Source organism: Salvelinus namaycush, chromosome 33 (assembly GCF_016432855.1).
Source record: "Salvelinus namaycush isolate Seneca chromosome 33, SaNama_1.0, whole genome shotgun sequence".
NCBI lineage: Eukaryota > Metazoa > Chordata > Actinopteri > Salmoniformes > Salmonidae > Salvelinus > Salvelinus namaycush.
Genome location: NC_052339.1, coordinates 3464286 through 3482964, shown reverse-complemented (window position 1 = coordinate 3482964; position 18679 = coordinate 3464286). Strand labels below are relative to the sequence as shown.

At 46.2% G+C, this 18679-nt stretch overlaps 1 protein-coding gene across 1 annotated transcript; it reads right to left on the bottom strand.

Moving 5' to 3' along the window:
• Positions 1-17617: 17617 nt before the first annotated feature.
• On the bottom strand, positions 17618-18450 carry LOC120028016 (zinc transporter ZIP12-like). Its single transcript, XM_038973131.1, has 3 exons — positions 18318-18450; positions 17939-18114; positions 17618-17746 (listed from the first exon to the last, which is right to left on the bottom strand). The coding sequence occupies exons 1-3, from the start codon at positions 18448-18450 to the stop codon at positions 17618-17620; spliced, it is 438 nt and encodes a 145-aa protein (XP_038829059.1).
• Between the last annotated feature and the right edge of the window lie 229 nt (positions 18451-18679).

The following is an 18679-nucleotide window of genomic DNA, read 5'->3' as shown; positions in this document are numbered from 1 at the left end:
TCAAATAATAATAATCACAGTAGTTGTCGAGGGTGCAACAGGTCAGCACCTCAGGAGTAAATGTCAGTTGGCTTTTCATAGCCGATCATTCAGAGTATCTCTACCGCTCCTGCTGTCTCTAGAGAGTTGAAAACAGCATGTCTGGGACAGGTAGCACGTCCGGTGAACAGGTCAGGGTTCCATAGCCGCAGGCAGAACAGTTGAAACTGGAGCAGCAGCGCGGCCAGGTGGACTGGGGTCAGCAAGGAGTCATCAGGCCAGGTAGTCCTGAGGCATGGTCCTAGGGCTCAGGTCCTCCGAGAGAGAGAGAGAAAGAAAGAAAAAGAGAGAGAATTAGAGAGAGCATACTTAAATTCACACAGGAGAAATACTCCAGATATAACAGACTGACCCTAGCCCCCCGACACATAAACTACTGCAGCATAAATACTGGAGGCCCCGGTCAACTGTAAGTGCTGTTATTGTGAAGTGGAAACGTCTAGGAGCAACAACCTCTCAGCCGCGAAGTGGTAGGCCACGCAAGCTCACAGAACGGGACCGCCGAGTGCTGAAGCGCATAACCCGTAAAAATTGTCTGTCCTCGGTTACAACACTCACTACCGATTTCCAAACTGCCTCTGGAAGCAACGTCAGCACAAGAACTGTTCGTCGGGAGCTTCGTGAAATGGGTTTCCATAGCCGAGCAGCCGCACACAAGCCTAAGATCACCATGCGCAATGCCAAGCGTTGGCTAGAGTGGTGTAAAGCTTGCCGTCATTAGACTCTGGAGCAGTGGAAACGCGTTCTCTGGAGTGATGAATCACGCTTCACCATCTTGCAGTCCGACAGATGAATCTGGGTTTGCCGAATGCCAGGAGAATGCTACCTGCCCGAATGCATAGTGCCAACTGTAAAGTTTGGTGGAGGAAGAATAATGGTCTGGGGCTGTTTTTCATGGTTCGGGCTTAACGCGACAGCATACAATGACATTCTAGACAATTCTGTTATTCCTAATTAGTGGCAACAGTTTGGGGAAGGCCCTTTCCTGTTTCAGCATGGCAATGTCCCCTTGCACAACGCTAGGTCCATACAGAAATGGTTTGTCGATATCGGTGTGGACGAACTTGACTGGCCTGCACAGAGCCAAGACCTCAACTCCATCGAACACCTTTGGGATGAATTGGAACGCCGACAGCGAGCCAGACCTAATCGTCCAACATCAGTGCACAACCACACTAATGTTCTTGTGGCTGAATGGAAGCAAGTCCCCGCAGCAATGTTCCGACATGTATTGGAAAGCCTTCCTAGAAGAGTGGAGGCTGTTATAGCAGCAACGGGGGGACCAACTCCATATTAATGCCCATGATTTTGGAATGAGATGCTCGACAAGCAGGTGTCTAAATACTTTTGGTCATATAGTGTATATGAACAAAGGCTTCCAAACAGATCAAATGAACATGGGTAAATATCCATCCATAAAAACGTTTAACCCTTACAGAAAAACATATGAATTTCAAATGCTCACATGTGATCTTATTTAAAGTTAATGTGATAACATCTAAAATCAAACATGAGAAAGCTACACATGACATGTGCAAGCTCATACCGATGGGAAACATAGGGAGATAGAAGCTCTGTTTTGTACTGTCAAAACTGATAATATGTACAAGCCAGACAACATAGTTTAAATTAAGCCTTTAATTAAGCCTTTAGGTCATTATATCCACAAGTAACCAGGAGAGAGTGAGCGGTCGGTTATACACAACAGCGAACCAATCTGTGAGTAAAGCAATGCTGAGACTAGAACCCAACACTCCATGGCTTCCCGAAGAGGAAAAGACAAAGAAAACTTCCAGATGTAAATGAGAGCAACGAACAGCTGAAGGACATCCAGGAATACATAGCTAAACTTCTCTCAATGCTCACCACAACAAACAAACTGTTACAATCTCCTGCGACCGGGGGACCCTTGGGGTGACGCACAATTGGCCCAGCGTCGTCTGGGTTAGGGGAGGGTTTGGCCGGCAGGGATGTTTTTGTCCCATCACGCACTAGTGACTCCTGTAGCGGGCCGGGCCCGCTCAAGAAGCACTGTGGCTTGGCTGGGTTGTGTTTTGGAGGACGCACGGCTGACGACCTTCGCCTCTCCTGAATCGTACGGGAGTTGCAGCGATGGGACGAGACTGTAACTATCAATATGATACCACAAAATTCGGGAGACAAAGGGGTATAATATACATAATTTTTTAAATAAATAAATATAAAAATTTAAAAAACAGTAGATTTACCCAAAAGGAAAGTAGAGTCTATCATGTCAGATATCCATATACAGGGCAGGAACGTGGACGAACAAGACAACAAAATTGTCCTTCTGGAAACAGGTGCAAACTTAACAAGATGAACTCGATCAGCTAGAAAATAGGGAGAGATAAGATAATATGAGAATGTTGTCCTCACCGGAGGACGAGGAAAAAGGGGACCTTTCCAGCCACGTGATCAAGCTGATATCGGAGGAGCCTGGCGTAGATGTGTCGCCAGAGGATCTGGAGTGATGCCCTGGCATGGTAATCTTTAAACTATGGAACTATCAGAGCAAAATCAACATTCCGAGGGCACAGTGGGGAAAGGAGATCCAGGGCCAGGACCAGTCATTCGATTTGTTCAGGACCTGTCTGCCAGACAGGAAAAAACACCAGCAATTAATTCCGATCAGACAGTCACTGGAGGAAAAAGGAATCAAGTCTCAACTCCGATTCCCGGCAGTATTGGCGGGTATGGAAGGGAACACAGAGAATGGAGTTCACAAGCACTGATGAATCCCTAAGCAAGCTGCAGGAAACATTTCCAATTGAATGAGAGCCCAGTGCCCTGAGGAGAGGCAGATGTGGAAAAAACTGATAAGCACACTAGGTTACATATAGTGATGCCCAAGTCCACCTTATCGTAAAGTTAGTCAATACTCCTTCCCCCACAATACAATGTAGATTCTATTGTCCCTAAGTAACTGTTCTTCTCTATAAAGTAAAGATCGAATTAGCCGATGCCAATGAGATCCATGGACACTGAAAAAACAATATAAAAGAGGAATTATATACTGAACAAAAATATACAACACTGCAGAGCTTCCCCTGTCCTCTGCCGTGCCTTGATTGTATTACTGTTGATGATATCTGGAAATGTGCATGTACACCATGGCCCATCTACAGTTGCTAGCCCCAATTCTGACTTGTACTCTGATATCTGTTTCACTGATTTCTGCTCTCGTAAAAGCCTGGGTTTTCTGCACGTTAACACTAGAAACATATTACCTCAAATGGATCAATTGAAAGTGTGGGTTCACAGCTCCAATCCAGATGTGTTGGTCATTACTAAGACGTGGTTAAGAAAGAGTGTTCTGAACACTGATGTTAACCTTTATTGTTATAACCCTTTTCGGCAAGACAGATCTTCCAAAGGTGGGGTAGTTGCAATCTTTACCAAGGATCACCTTCAGTTGTCTCCACCAAGTCTGTCCCTAAAACAATTTGATTTGCTGGTTTTAAGCATTAAACTTTCAAATAGCTCTTCGTTGACTGTTGCTGAGTCTTATTGTCCTCCATCAGCACCGGCCTGTACCCTACCTGCCCTAAGTTCTCTCATGGCACCTTACACTAAATCTGAATTTGTCATGCTAGGTGACCTAAACTGGGACATGCTTAAACCACCTGACCAAGTACTAAAGCAATGGGACTCCCTAAATCTTTCTCAGATTATTACCAATCCCAAACACACAGAAAAGGCTACTCCCCCTGATGTTATCCTCACAAATAATCAGTTGTGGCTGATTTGCGTGATGTATTGTTGTCTCTACCTTTTTGCCCTTTGTGCTGTTGTCTGTACCCAAGAATGTTTGTACCCTGTTTTGTGCTGCTACCATGTTGTGCTGCTGCCATGTTGTGTTGCTACCATGCTGTGTTGTCATGTGTTGCTGCCATGCTATGTTGTTGTCTTAGGTCTCTCTTTATGTGGAGTTGAGTTTTATTTATTTATTTTAATTTTAAATCCCAGCCCCCGTCCCCGTAGGAGGCTTTTTGCCTTTTGGAAGGCGGTCATTGACTTGCCTAGTTAAAGAAAGGTTAAAAAAAATGTAAAGTAAAGTGTTGGTCCCATGTTTAATGAGCTGATCCCAGAAATGTTCCATACACACAAAAAGCTTATTTCTAAATTCTTTGGGGCGCAAATCTATTTACATCAGCTCTCCTTTGCCAAGATAATCCATCCACCTGACAGGTGTGGCATATCAAGAAGCTGATTGAACAGCATGATCATTACACAGGTGCACCTTGTACTGGTGATAAATAAAGGCGACTCTAAATGTGAAGTTTTGTCCCACAACACCATGCCACAGATAACTCAAGTTTTGAGGGAGTGTGCAATTGGCATGCTGACTGCAGGAATGCCCACCAGAGCTTTTGCCAGAAAATGTCATGTTCTTTTATAGAATTTGGCAGTACATCCATCTGGCCTCACAACCGGTAACCACGCTAGCCCAGGACCTCCACATCCAGCTTCTTCACCTTCCGGATCGTCTGAGAACAGCCACCTGGACAGCTGATGAAACTGAGGAGTACTTATGTCTGTAATAAAGCCCTTTTGTTGCGGAAAACTGATTCTGATTGGCTGGGCCTGGCTCCCCAGTCGGTGGGCCTGGCTCCCAAATGGGTGGGCCTACGCCCTCCCAGGTCCACATATCGCTGCGCCCCTGCCCAGTCGTGAAATACATATATTAGGGCTTAATGAATTGATTTAAATTGACTGATTTCCTTATATGAATTGTAACTCAGTAAAGTCCTTGAAATTGTTGCATGTTGCGTTTAAATTTTCGTTCAGTATAAAACACAGGACAAACTGAATTTTGACTGTACTTGGCCTTTAATAGACCAATAAGAAAGAGTTCCAAACCTCTGTTAATAAGAGCAAATTTTCTGTTTTGCCCTCCCCTCTCAAACCACTCCCAGACATTCCGAGCAAAATTCTTTGCATGAGAAATTGCTTTTTGGTAAGAAGCTAAATTCAGCAAGAAAAGAAACTGTGTTTATTTTCAGCAAACTTAACATGTGTAAATATTTGTATGAACATATCAAGATTCAACAACTGAGACATAAACTGAACAAGTTCCACAGACATGTGACCAACAGAAATTTAATAATGTGTCCCTGAACAAAGGGGGGGGGGTCAAAATCAAAAGTAACATTCCGTATCTGGTGTGTCCATCAGCTGCATTAAGTACTGCAGTGCATCTCTTCCTCATGGACTGTACCAGATTTGCCCGTTTTTGCTGTGAGATGTTACACCACTCTTCCACCAAGGCACCTGCAAGTTCCCGGACATGTCTGGGGGGAATGACCCTAGCCCTCACCCTCCGATCCAACAGGTCCCAGACATGCTCAATGGGATTGAGATCCAGTCTCTTTGCTGGCAATGGCAGAACACTGACATTCCTGTCTTGCAGGAAATCACGCACAGAACGAGCAGTTTGGCTGGTGGCATTGTCATGCTGGAGGGTCATGTCAGGATGAGCCTGCAGGAAGGGTACCACATAAGGGAGGAGGATGTCTTCCCTGTAATGCACAGCATTGAGATTGCCTGCAATGACAACAAGCTCAGTCCGATGATGCTGTGACACACTGCCCCAAACCATGACGGACCCTCCACCTCCAAATCGATCCCGCTCCAGAGTACTGGCCTCAGTGTAACACTCATTCCTTCGACGATGAACGCGAATCCGACAATCAAGAGCACTTTTTGCCAGTCCCGTCTGGTCCAGACTTCACCAACAACAACGTCGCATATGGGTTTGTGCCCATAGACGACGTTGTTGCCGGTGATGTCTGGTGAGGACCTGCCTTACAACAAGCCTACAAGCCCTCAGTCCAGCTACTCTCAGCCTATTGAGGACAGTCTGAGCACTGATGGAGGGATTGTGCGTTCCTGGTGTAACTCGGGCAGTTGTTGTTGCCATCCTGTACCTGTCCCGCAGGTGTGATGTTCGGATATACCGATCCTATGCAGGTGTTGTTACTCGTGGTCTGCCGCTAAGGATGATCAGCTGTCCGTCCTGTCTCCCTGTAGCGCTGTCTTAGGCGTCTCACAGTACGGACAATGCCATTTATTTCCCTGGCCACATCTGCAGTCCTCATGTCTCCTTGCAGCATGCCTAAGGCACGTTCACACAGATGAGCAGAGACCCAGGGCATCTTTCTTTTGGTGTTTTTCAGAGTCAGTAGAAAGGCCTCTTTAGTCCTAAATTTTCATAACTGTGACCTTAATTGCCTACCGTCTGTAAACTGTTAGTGTCTTAACGACCATTCCACGGGTGCATGGGAAACAGTGTTTAAACCCTTTACAATGAAGATCTGTGAAGTTATTTGGATTTTTATGAATTATCTTTGAAAGACGTTGTCCTGAAAAAGGGACGTTTCTTCTTTTGCTGAGATTCTTTTGGTTTCTTTTTGACCATATTAATCGAAAACAATCACAGAAGGGACTTAATTGTTACCAAGGAATTATTTGATATAGAGATAAAAACAGCTGCATTGGACCTTTCAAAAAAAGACACCCTACTATTGATTCAATACTATAACTCTTGACACATCAAAACCTGACTCTAACCTCACACACAAGACTCTAACGTCAACATCTACAAGGCACGTACGGTTGGCACATTTACTGTACACGTATTGCGTCAGAGCAGCACCCCGGTTTCAAATCCAACAGGAAAACATCAGAGTACATCGCTTGCATATCCCATTGTATGTCTGTCTTAGCTTTTCCCCTCATGTCTATACTCACTGTGTCCTCCTGACCCCTGACCTATGCTCTGCTTTGGGGACTCTTTGCTGAGCGAGTGAGGACTGCTGCAGATCCAGAAGTGCACTCACATTCACAGCCCAGATAAAAAGCCCTTCCTTTCTCTATCCTGGCAGCAGATGCCTTTCAAACACACACACACAAGCATGTCAAAGAGTATCTTTATATACAAGACATGCGCACATAGGCACACAGACACACTCGCATGTGCACAGACATTGTTGTAGAATGACTAGAATATTCACAGCTTTGACACCAACCCTAAGCTAAACCATCTCAGCACTCTGTATTTGCAGATGTGAGGTTATGCTGTGGTTATTATGAATAAACATATTTTCAGAATTGTAAAGTTACTGGCAGATAATCTCCAGCTTGTGAATCAGGCTTTTGTGAAATGATGTTACTGTACTGTTTCGAGTACTCAACATAAACCAGAGGGGTATCCTACGAAGCAGGTTTGAGGAGTTAGCGAGGTAACTTTGGTCAGTTGAGTTCAACTCGGGATAACCGGTCATACGAAAGTGTCTCACCCTTTAGCCAGGTAAATTTCTATGGTAACGAATCCTTCAGAACTAACCTGCTCCGTGGCAGGCTAACTCACGGCTAACTCCCACTTACCCTGAATGAAATTACTGAGCTGCAAGTTGAGGACCAATTATGTCAGATTCCCTCCCTCTTGCAAAGATTGCATCATCATTCCCTTCATTTGAGGAAGGCGACTGATTAAATAATGTATTAATCAAAATGGGTTTTTTTGTGTAAATTTTTTAAATGTTAACCCAGCTAGCAATGAGGAATCGGCCCAGAAGCACCCCTCTTCTCAGGGGGCCAGAACTGATTGAATCAGCCTGGAATCGGGTGTCAGATTCGGCCCGGAATCAAAATTAATGACTGCCCAGAATCGGCCCAAGTACATCGGGACGTTTCCGTCTACCAGAATTCAGCCGGCATCTTAACAGAATCCCCCCGATGCAAATTTAAATAAATGTATACAAAATTACCCGATTTAGTCATTTTAAATATTACTATTTTATACATACAAATTGTACCCATCCACACAAAAAAACTATTGTGTCAGAGGAAACACCATACACCTGGTGACCGTGTCAGCGTGCATGTGCTTGGCCCGCCACAGGAGTCGCTACATTGCGATGGGACAAGGACATCCCGGCCGGCCAAACCCTCCCCTAACTCGGACGATGCTGGGCCAATTGCGCGTCACCTCATGGGACTCCCGGTCACGGCCGGCACGGGTCTCGAACCAGCATCTGTAGCAGCACAGTTTGCACTGTGACACAGTGTCTTAGACCACTGCGCCACTCAGGAGGCTCCAGCCACACATTTTTTTGTGCTTATCAATTGCCTTGCACAAAGTATGAAAATACTATAATACTATGCAGAATTTCATTTAAATGTTAATTGTATTTTTTGATCACAGAAACAATGAGAAAATATGGAGAAATAATATAATGTTATATAATGTTAATTATATAAAGCAGCCCATGCAATCATCTGCCAGAGAGTAGCCCCAATCAGCCCGAGCCCAAAGTAATACATTTGGGTCAGATAACTCACACCGGAATCGGCCAGAGCTCAATCCCCCGCATCCTAGCCATAAGTAATACTGCCAAAGGCGGCCTAGACTCGGGCCACATGATGTCAGCCGAGTTTGACTCAGCCGAGTGCCCCAACTCTCAGCCGGAATCGGCCCAGATCCACTGTACTAGCTGGGAATATTTCACATTACACATTTAGCAATGACATAATGCATTTTAAACTTCACTCAATATAACACTTTTGTATGACTTAATAATCAAAATAATATTGATAGGAGTGGGGAAAAAAGTCCTTGTGCTTTGATAAGCACACCAAAGACTGTTTAACGATAAGCAAGAAAATAAAGTTAAAGTTCAACTTTATGACCATAATTATCCTATTTACACTTTGTAGTCAATTTTGGCACGAGAATAACTGTTACTGACTCATATCGATGCCACATAGGCCATTTTCAAAGGGATTTGTTGCTTTTTAAAAGTAGTCGCTCTTTAAAGCTAGAATCCTTCATTGAAACAACAACAAAGCCGGTCCCCGCCTGTGTTTTGGTAAAAAGCTGAGGGATGGGCCTTAAGAAATGTAACCACTCTCAAATTCATAGACATATACTACTGTTAAAAAGTTTGGGGTCACTTAGAAATGTCCTTGGATGAAAGGGCATGGATGCAAGGACTGACCATCCATGAGTATAGTTTAACCATGCTGTGAAGCTATACAGTGTTTGTTTACATTAATAGTGTTCACAGACATTGGAGTAAAACAAGTTCGTATTTTGGGTCCTGATGGGGTTTAACTAAGCTCATGAGACGTTTATAAGTTATATTCTTCAAGAATCAATGGGTATATATCAATAATTTATAAATCCAAAAATGGATGATGTAGAACTAAGAATTCCTGAGAGCATCTCATCAGAATTGTACATAAACTTGATCTTGTATAATATTGAATCATAGTTGTGGCATCATACAGTACAGTAGATTCAAGATCACAAATGCAACAATTGTCTCATTAATATAGTATAAGTTATTATTTTGTATACAGTAGTTGTATACAGTTTGTCCCTCTTATGCCCCTCTTATACCTCTACCTCCACCTCCTTCTCTAGACCCACTCTGGCCTTAGAAAGAGGGAGCGCAGTACAGCACTGTGTGGCCAGGATCCCTATAGAGTCTCCAGCTTGTTGAGTGTGGATTTATCAGCCCAGACCAAATATGTACAGAGAGGTCCTTGATGAAAACCTGCTACAGATTGCTCAGGACCTCAGACGGGCGAAGGTTCACCTTCCAACAGGACAACGACCCTAAGCACATAGCCAAGACAATGCAGGAGTGGCTTCGGGACAAGTCTCTGAATGTCCTTGAGTGGCCCAGCCAGAGCCCGGACTTGAACCCGATCTAACATCTCTGGAGAGACCTGAAAATATCTGTGCAGCAACGCTCCCCATCCCACCTGACAGAGCTTGAGAGGATCTGCAAGGAAGAATGGGAGAAACTCCCCAAATACAGGTGTGCCAAGCTTGTAGCGTCATACCCAAGAAGACTCAGGGCTGTAATCGCTGCCAATTGTGCTTTAACCAAGTGCTGAGTAAAAGGCCTGAATACTTACAAAAATGTGATATTTAAAAAAAATATATGTTTTTTATAAATTAGCAAACATTTCTAAAAACCTGTTTTTGATTTGTCATTATGGGGTATTGTGTGTAGATTGATTAGGGGGGGGAAATGAAAAAGTCAAGGGGTCTGAATTATTTCCGATTTGCACTACCTGCCAAAATAAAGGAAACACCAACATAAAGTGTCTTAATAGTGCATTGGGCCACCACAAGCCAGAACAGATTCAACGCACCATGAGATAGATTCTACAAGTGTCTGGAACTCTATTGGAGTGATTCCATCATTTGGTGTTTTGTTGGTGGTGTTTGAAAACGCTGTCTCAGGTGCCACTCCAGAATCTCCCATAATTGTTCAATTGAGTTGAGATCTGGTGACTGAGATGGCCATGGCATATGGCTTACATCGTTTTAACGCTCATCAAACCATTCAGTGACCACTAATGCACTGCGGCATAGCCATGGTAGCCAAAATAATGGCCTGCCCAGCATTTTTATACATGACCCTAAGCATGATGTGTTGTTAATTGCTTAATCAACTCAGGAACCACACCTGTGTGGAAGCGCCTTTTTTTAATATACTTTGTATCCCTCATTTACATTATATTGGCAAGTTACCTGTACATACATAAAATGTACCTGTTATAAAGGTTTTGTCTAAAAATAGAGCTCTTTGGCCACACACACCAGTGGAAGCATATGCAGAAAGTACCCCATACCTACGGTAAAATATGGTAGTGCATCTTTGATGTTATGGGGCTATTTTGCTTCCACTGGTCCTGGGGCCCCTGTTAAGGCCAACGGCATCATGAACTTGACCAAGTACCAGGACATTTTAGCCAAAAAGCTAGTTGCCTCCGCCAGTAGGCTGACACTTGGCCGAAAAGTGGATCTTCCAGCAAGACAATAACCCCAAGCACTAATAAAAATCCATAAATAAATGGCTAATTGACATAAAAATCAACATTTTACAATGGTCCTCTCAGTCTTCGGACCCCATTAAAAACATGTGGTTTGAAATGAAGAGGGCAGTCCATAAGTCTCAGACTCCAGACTTGAACCCCATTAAAAACATGTGGTTTGAAATGAAGAGGGCAGTCCATAAGTTTCAGACTCCAGACTTGAACCCCATTAAAAACATGTGGTTTGAAATGAAGAGGGCAGTCCATAAGTTTCAGACTCCAGACTTGAACCCCATTAAAAACATGTGGTTTGAAATGAAGCGGGCAGTCCATAAGTTTCAGACTCCAGACTTGAACCCCATTAAAAACATGTGGTTTGTGGTTTGAAATGAAGAGGGCAGTCCATAAGAGCAGATGAAGGATATCAAGGATCTGGAAAGATTCTGTATGAAGGAATGGTCTAAGATCCCTCCCAATGTGTTCTCCAATCTCACAAAACGTTTTAGAAAAAGGCTCAGTGTTGTTAACCTCGCAAGGGGAGGGTGCTAGAGTATTGAAAACAGGGGTGCCAATAATTTTGCTGTTTTTATAAAAAAAAAAAAAAAATGTTGTCACGAATCCCGTTTCCTGAGTCTGTTTTTGCCTGTGTTCGTTCCTGGAGTGTTGTTTTCGGCGTCCTGGAACGCACCCTGTCTGGTTGCCGGGCAATGTAGCCAGTTGGGATCTCTGAGTACCCGCACCTGTATCCCATCAGCTATCTGCACACCTGGTCCTGATCATCACCTCTTCACTTCATAAGCTCGGACCTGACATCCATTCCCTGCCGGATCGTTTGCCATGACCAGTATGTTTTGCCCACGAACCAGTCTCCAAGTTATAGAGTTTGTTTTGTTTTGTTTTATTGTTTTGTACATCTGCTTGCCTTTAACTGACCTCCGTTTTGTTCTATCTACAGTCATTTCCCCGGAACCCATCACCCATCCCTGTCTGCTCGTCGCTAGTGTTTTTTTTTTCTATCCTTTGGATCTGCTCATCCACTCCCATCAACCCACCTCCGCTGCCCGCTCCGCCACCCGGAACTATCTACCTCCACGTTCTCATCATTTAAATAAATTCTCACCATCTTCATACTCACCTTGTCCTGGTCTGCTTCTGGGTCCGATTTTTGTAAAGCGTGACAGAACGATCCGGACAAGTATGGACCCAGCGGACCTGGACTCCGTTCGACATGCCATTACCCATCAGGGGATGATATTGGGTCAACACAGCACAGCGCTACAGGAGATAGCGAGTTCAGTCCAGAACTTCTCTGCCAGCTTGGCGAGAATCCAGGATCAGCTCAGTTTGCCGGCGGATTCTCCACCACCTGTTTCACCCCTCTCACCTGCCGCTTCTGGAGCGGTTTCCTTCCGTGAGCCCAAGGTACCGACGCCGGATAAATATGAAGGGGATTTGGGAGGATGCCGTTCATTTATTATGCAGTGTGGGTTAGTATTTGAGCTGCAGCCCCACTCTTACGCCACAGACAAGGCTAGGATAGCTTTTGTTATTGAACTGTTGCATGGTAGAGCTTTGGAATGGGCTTCAGCTGTTTGGGAACAACAGGACACCTGCATGGCATCATACCAGGAGTTCACGGCAGAAATGAGAAAGCTTTTTGACCATCCAGTCCGAGGTAAGGACGCAGCTAAGCGGTTGTTTTCTCTTCGCCAAGGAGCTCGTTATGTGGCAGACTTTGTGATTGAGTTCCGAACATTGGCTGTGGAGAGTGGGTGGAATGAGGAGGCACTACAAGCGGCTTTTTACCAGGGGTTGTCGGAGCAACTCAAGGATGAGCTGATTTCCTATCCGGAGCCTTGTGACCTGGACAGTTTGGTCGCATTATCCATTAGGGTGGATAACAGAGTTCGAGAGAGAAGGAGGGAGAAGCAGTGGGTCCGGTCCAATCAATCAGCTACTCGGTTACCATTCGGGTCAGGAGGGGAACCAGAAGGTGTTAATCAGGTTTCCTCACACGGGATTAGTGAAGGAGTCCTGCCGCTCGATCCAGAACCTATGCAAGTGGGTCGGCACGGGTTAACTAAGGACGAGCGCCAACGTAGACGTGAGACCAACAGCTGCCTATACTGTGGTAGTTCAGGACATTACATCTCCATTTGTCCCCAGCGCCCGTTAAACTGCTCGGCTCGTTAAGTTTGGGAGGTTTGTTAGCGAGCCAGTTTCAACCTCTCAAGAGCCCTGTCAGACCTCGTTTTCCTGCTACCCTCATAAATAAGAATCAGAGTTTAGCGATTAACGCTTTCATCGATTCAGGTGCCGATGACAGCTTCATTGATGCCGACTTGGTGGAACAGCTGGGGCTTTCCAAGGAGCAATTACCGGAAGCCATTGAAGCAACCACTCTGAATGGCAGTAGTCTGGCACGGATCACTATGAGGACTGAACCGGTTAAGATGTTGTTGTCGGGGAATCATTCAGAGGTTATTTCTTTTTTCATTTTGCCTTCCCCCCATGTTCCTCTAGTTCTTGGATACCCCTGGTTAAGAGAACACAATCCCTCGTTCGATTGGGTGACGGGGAAGGTAACTAGTTGGAGCATTGAGTGCCATGCTAACTGCCTCAGGACTGCCTGTTCTCCTGCTGTCCCCAGTCGGGTCAGTGAGTCTGCTCCTCCTGATTTGTCCCTGGTTCCTGAAACATATCACGAGTTGGGTGAGGTGTTCAGTAAGCAGAAGGCTCAGTCACTTCCTCCCCACCGACCTTATGATTGTACGATTAAACTGTTCCCTGGAGCTGCTTTTCCCAAGGGACGGTTATACAGTATCTCTCGACCTGAGCGGGAAGCCCTGGAGACCTACATAAAGGAGTCTCTTGCTGCAGGTCTCATTCGTCCTTCGTCATCACCCCTGGGAGCTGGATTTTTTTTTGTGAGTAAGAAGGATGGCTCTCTTCGACCATGTATTGATTATCGGGGGTTGAATGATATTACGGTCAAGAACAAGTACCCCTTGCCCTTGATGAGCTCCGCTTTCGATTCATTACAGGGTGCTACTGTGTTTACGAAGCTTGATCTACGCAATGCGTATCATCTGGTTCGGATCAAAGAGGGGGACGAGTGGTTGACTGGATTCAATACACCTATGGGACATTTCGAGTACCAGGTGATGCCGTTTGGACTTTCCAACGCTCCAGCAGTGTTCCAAGGTTTGGTGAATGACGTGCTGAGGGATATGATCGGTCTGTTTGTGTTCGTTTACTTGGATGACATCCTGATTTTCTCCAAGGAGCTTTCCAGCCACATCCAGCATGTTAAGCAGGTCCTGCAGCGGTTATTGGAGAACCGTCTGTTTGTGAAGGCAGAGAAGTGTGATTTTCACGCCCACACTACATCCTTCCTCGGGTACATCATCTCCAGGGGTGAGATCAAGATGGACCAAGAGAAGGTTCGGGCGGTTCGGGATTGGGCCCGGCCCGGTACGAGATTGCAGCTCCAGAGATTCCTGGGATTTGCGAACTTCTATCGGAGGTTTATCCGTGATTACAGCCGGGTGGCCGCCCCTTTAACTGCTCTGACGTCTTGCACCAGAATTTTCTGTTGGACTCCTGAGGCAGACCGAGCATTTCTGAACTTGAAGAGCCGATTCACCAACGCCCCGATTCTCTCTCAACCTGACACTTCCCGTCAGTTTGTGGTTGAGGTGGACGCATCTGATGTGGGGGTGGGCGCCATCCTGTCCCAGCGTAGCTCCACTGACGGTAAACTCCATCCCTGCGCCTTCTATTCTTGTCGTCTTTCACCAGCTGAGAGTAACTACGATGTGGGTAACCGGGAGCTTCTCGCTGTGAAGCTTGCCTTGGAGGAGTGGCGTCACTGGTTGGAGGGAGCGGAGCAACCGTTTGTGGTCTGGACTGACCACAAGAATCTGGCTTACGTGCAATCGGCTAAACGTCTCAACTCCCGTCAGGCCAGGTGGGCCTTGTTTTTTGGACGCTTCAATTTTTCCCTGACGTTCCGACCTGGGTCGAAGAATGGCAAAGCGGACGCCTTGTCCCGGATGTTCTCCAAGACGGATGAGAGTGGGGTCAAGACTGAGACGATTCTTCCCCAGAACCTTGTCGTGGGAGCCGTTACATGGATGATTGAGGAGGATGTGATGGCGGCCCTTCGGACGCAGCCCGGCCCCGGTAATGGTCCACCCGGTCGGTTGTTCGTGCCTGAGTCGGTCCGTTCTGCTGTTCTGCAGTGGTCCCACGCCAGCAAGATAGCTTGTCACCCTGGCGTTGCTCGGACTATGGCGCTACTGCGCAGACGATTTTGGTGGCCTGCCATGGGAGAAGATACCCGGAGGTTTGTTGCCGCATGTCCTGTTTGTGCTCAGAACAAGGGTACCAATCGGCCCAGCTCTGGGCTTCTTCACCCCCTACCTATTCCTCGACGACCTTGGTCGCATCTGGCCCTGGATTTTGTCACGGGATTGCCCCCTTCTGTTGGGAACACGGTCATTCTGACCATTGTGGACAGATTCAGCAAGTTTGCTCATTTTGTTCCTCTCTCCAAGCTTCCATCTGCCACGGAGACGTCCGAGATCCTTGTTAGGGAGGTTTTCAGGGTCCACGGATTGCCCAGTGACATTGTTTCTGACCGTGGTCCTCAGTTTACCTCTGCTGTCTGGAAATCCTTCTGTTTGGCCATTGGAGCTACAGTCAGTCTCACTTCTGGATTTCACCCACAATCTAATGGTCAGGCGAAGAGAGCCAACCAGAAGATGGAGTCCACGCTGCGTTGTCTTGTCTCCTCTGATCCCACCTCTTGGTCATCTCAATTACCCTGGGTCGAGTATGCCCATAATACTCTTCCTTCATCTGCAACTGGGATGTCTCCCTTCCAGTGCCTGTATGGTTAACAACCTCCCTTGTTTCCTTCTCAAGAGAGGGATCTCTCGGTTCCCTCTGTCCAGGCCCACATTCGTCGTTGCCACCGGACCTGGCATCGGGCCAGGAAGGCTCTGCTTAGAGTTTCGGACCGGTATCAGATCCAGGCGAATCGTCGCCGTATTCCTGCTCCCGCTTATACCGTCGGAGATAAGGTTTGGTTGGCTACACGGGATCTTCCTCTACGGACTGAGTCGAAGAAACTGTCACCAAAGTTCATTGGTCCATTTGTGGTGGAGAGGATCATTAACCCTGTTGTGGTCCGACTCAAATTGCCGGCAACGCTTAGAGTACACCCCACCTTTCATGTCTCCTGCCTCAAGCCGGTTCTCCTCAGTCCTCTGTTGCCTCCTCCTCCTCGTCCTCCTCCTCCTCGGATGATCGGAGGTGGGCCTGTCTACACGGTGCGCCGCATCATGGACTCCAGACGGCGGGGTCGAGGGTTCCAGTATCTCGTGGATTGGGAAGGATATGGTCCAGAGGAGAGGAGTTGGATTCCTCGGCGTCAGATTCTTGATGACGACCTGCTTCGTGACTTTTACCGCCTCCACCCTGGCGCTCCGGGTAGTCCGCCCGGTGGCGTTCGTCGGAGGGGGGGTACTGTCACGAATCCCGTTTCCTGAGTCTGTTTTTGCCTGTGTTCGTTCCTGGAGTGTTGTTTTCGGCGTCCTGGAACGCACCCTGTCTGGTTGCCGGGCAATGTAGCCAGTTGGGATCTCTGAGTACCCGCACCTGTATCCCATCAGCTATCTGCACACCTGGTCCTGATCATCACCTCTTCACTTCATAAGCTCGGACCTGACATCCATTCCCTGCCGGATCGTTAGCCATGACCAGTATGTTTTGCCCACGAACCAGTCTCCAAGTTATAGAGTTTGTTTTGTTTTGTTTTATTGTTTTGTACATCTGCTTGCCTTTAACTGACCTCCGTTTTGTTCTATCTACAGTCATTTCCCCGGAACCCATCACCCATCCCTGTCTGCTCGTCGCTAGTGTTTTTTTTTTTCTATCCTTTGGATCTGCTCATCCACTCCCATCAACCCACCTCCGCTGCCCGCTCCGCCACCCGGAACTATCTACCTCCACGTTCTCATCATTTAAATAAATTCTCACCATCTTCATACTCACCTTGTCCTGGTCTGCTTCTGGGTCCGATTTTTGTAAAGCGTGACAAATGTATTACTTGTTAAACAAACTCCCTTTCAGGGAGCAATTGTATTAGTATAAAATAAGTTAATTTCCTTTATTTTTTAATACAATATATCTCAGTATTTGTATGTTTTATTTTATACAGTATCTTTTGCTCATTTTTATCAAGGATGACAATTATGGACCTGACTGTAGGTGTGCCAGACATAGTGTAAGCTAGCTATGTGCCCTATGTTACACAGTACATCATACAAAATAAATCATCACATAGAAAATGTGTGCATGTCCTAAAACTCACATGCAGGCATCTGATTTCAACGAAAGTGGATTCATCCAGCTCTAACACACATGCGTCACTACTGGATCAAAAATGACATTTGATTGTCACTGCTATTATTCACCTTACTTTATTAGCACTATCACTTGCATAAAATGCCTTGTGGCATTTCAAATAGGCAGTTCGATGCCTTCCTCTAGTGAAATACTTACACAATTATGACAAGTAGCAGTAAATAATATAGTAACCCACAAGATGTCTAAATGATAAAAAGCAAGACCAGAAAGTACCGTCAACATTGCCATCAATTACATATATTGTATGGCAGATACCATAGTAGGATGTGCCTGCGAGTGTGTCCTGTCATCAAAACTTGAGTTTGTGCTCAAACAGGGTGAGGAGCAGGAGGCAGACCCAGCCCATTAGGAGGCCAAGTTTCTGCAGAAGGAACATGAGACAGGGTCTGTTGCTCTTCACACGACTCATCTCTGAAAGCTGAAAGAGAGAAAGGGGACGAATAGAGAGAAATTAGGGTTTGGGAGTTTGAGTAATCTATTACCTATCAACAGGGCCAGAAGATTTTCTTGACTGTGTGAGCTGACTGATCAGGGGGACACACGGTCTGGTCAAACTCCAGCCCCTACCTATCACTGTGGTTTACTAAGAACAGCAGTAGCCCAGTCTCACCATCTCTACCAGTGACAGATAGAGGAAGATCCCTGCGGTAACCGTAAAGATCCACTGCTGGATCTCTGGTTCTGAGGAGACGAAGAGGCCGACGAAGGCCGTCAGAGCACTGAGTAAGTTCATCATCACTGCATTCCTCACAGAGAGACCTGAGCTGAGCAACACCACAAAGTCACCTGAGATAGAGAAAGAAGAAGAAGATGCTATTTAAGGTCATTTGGGACCAGCGTTTTCAGTTCTTCGCAACTGGGACACAAATTACTCAAGTCGTGTCTGGTTTGGTTTGACAAAGGGACCAAGAGAAGAACAACAACGCTGCCACCCCAAACCAACAACCTTTGACCTTTGAGCCGCTGCTCTGTGACTTGTGACCGCTCACCCATTTCATGAGGGATTTCGTGGCAGAGGATGGCTACGGTGGTCGCCATGCCCGTCTCGGCGGATGAGGAGAAGGCCGCCCCCACCACTAGGCCATCAGCAAAGTTATGGAGGCTGTCTCCCACGATAACCATCACAGCCAGTATAGGAAATACCCTGTCCTGGGAACACAAAGAAAGCCTGTTCGTGTGGCGGCTCATCCACTACACTTCCTAGCCCAGTAATTACACACAGCACAATGGACAGAACTAAACAGAACAGGATCAAATTAAACAGGGAGAGAACTGTGGGACGATGAGTGAAGATGAATGAGAAAGGAGGATGAGGAAATACCTTACTTAGTTGTCTGATGTGTAAGGGTTC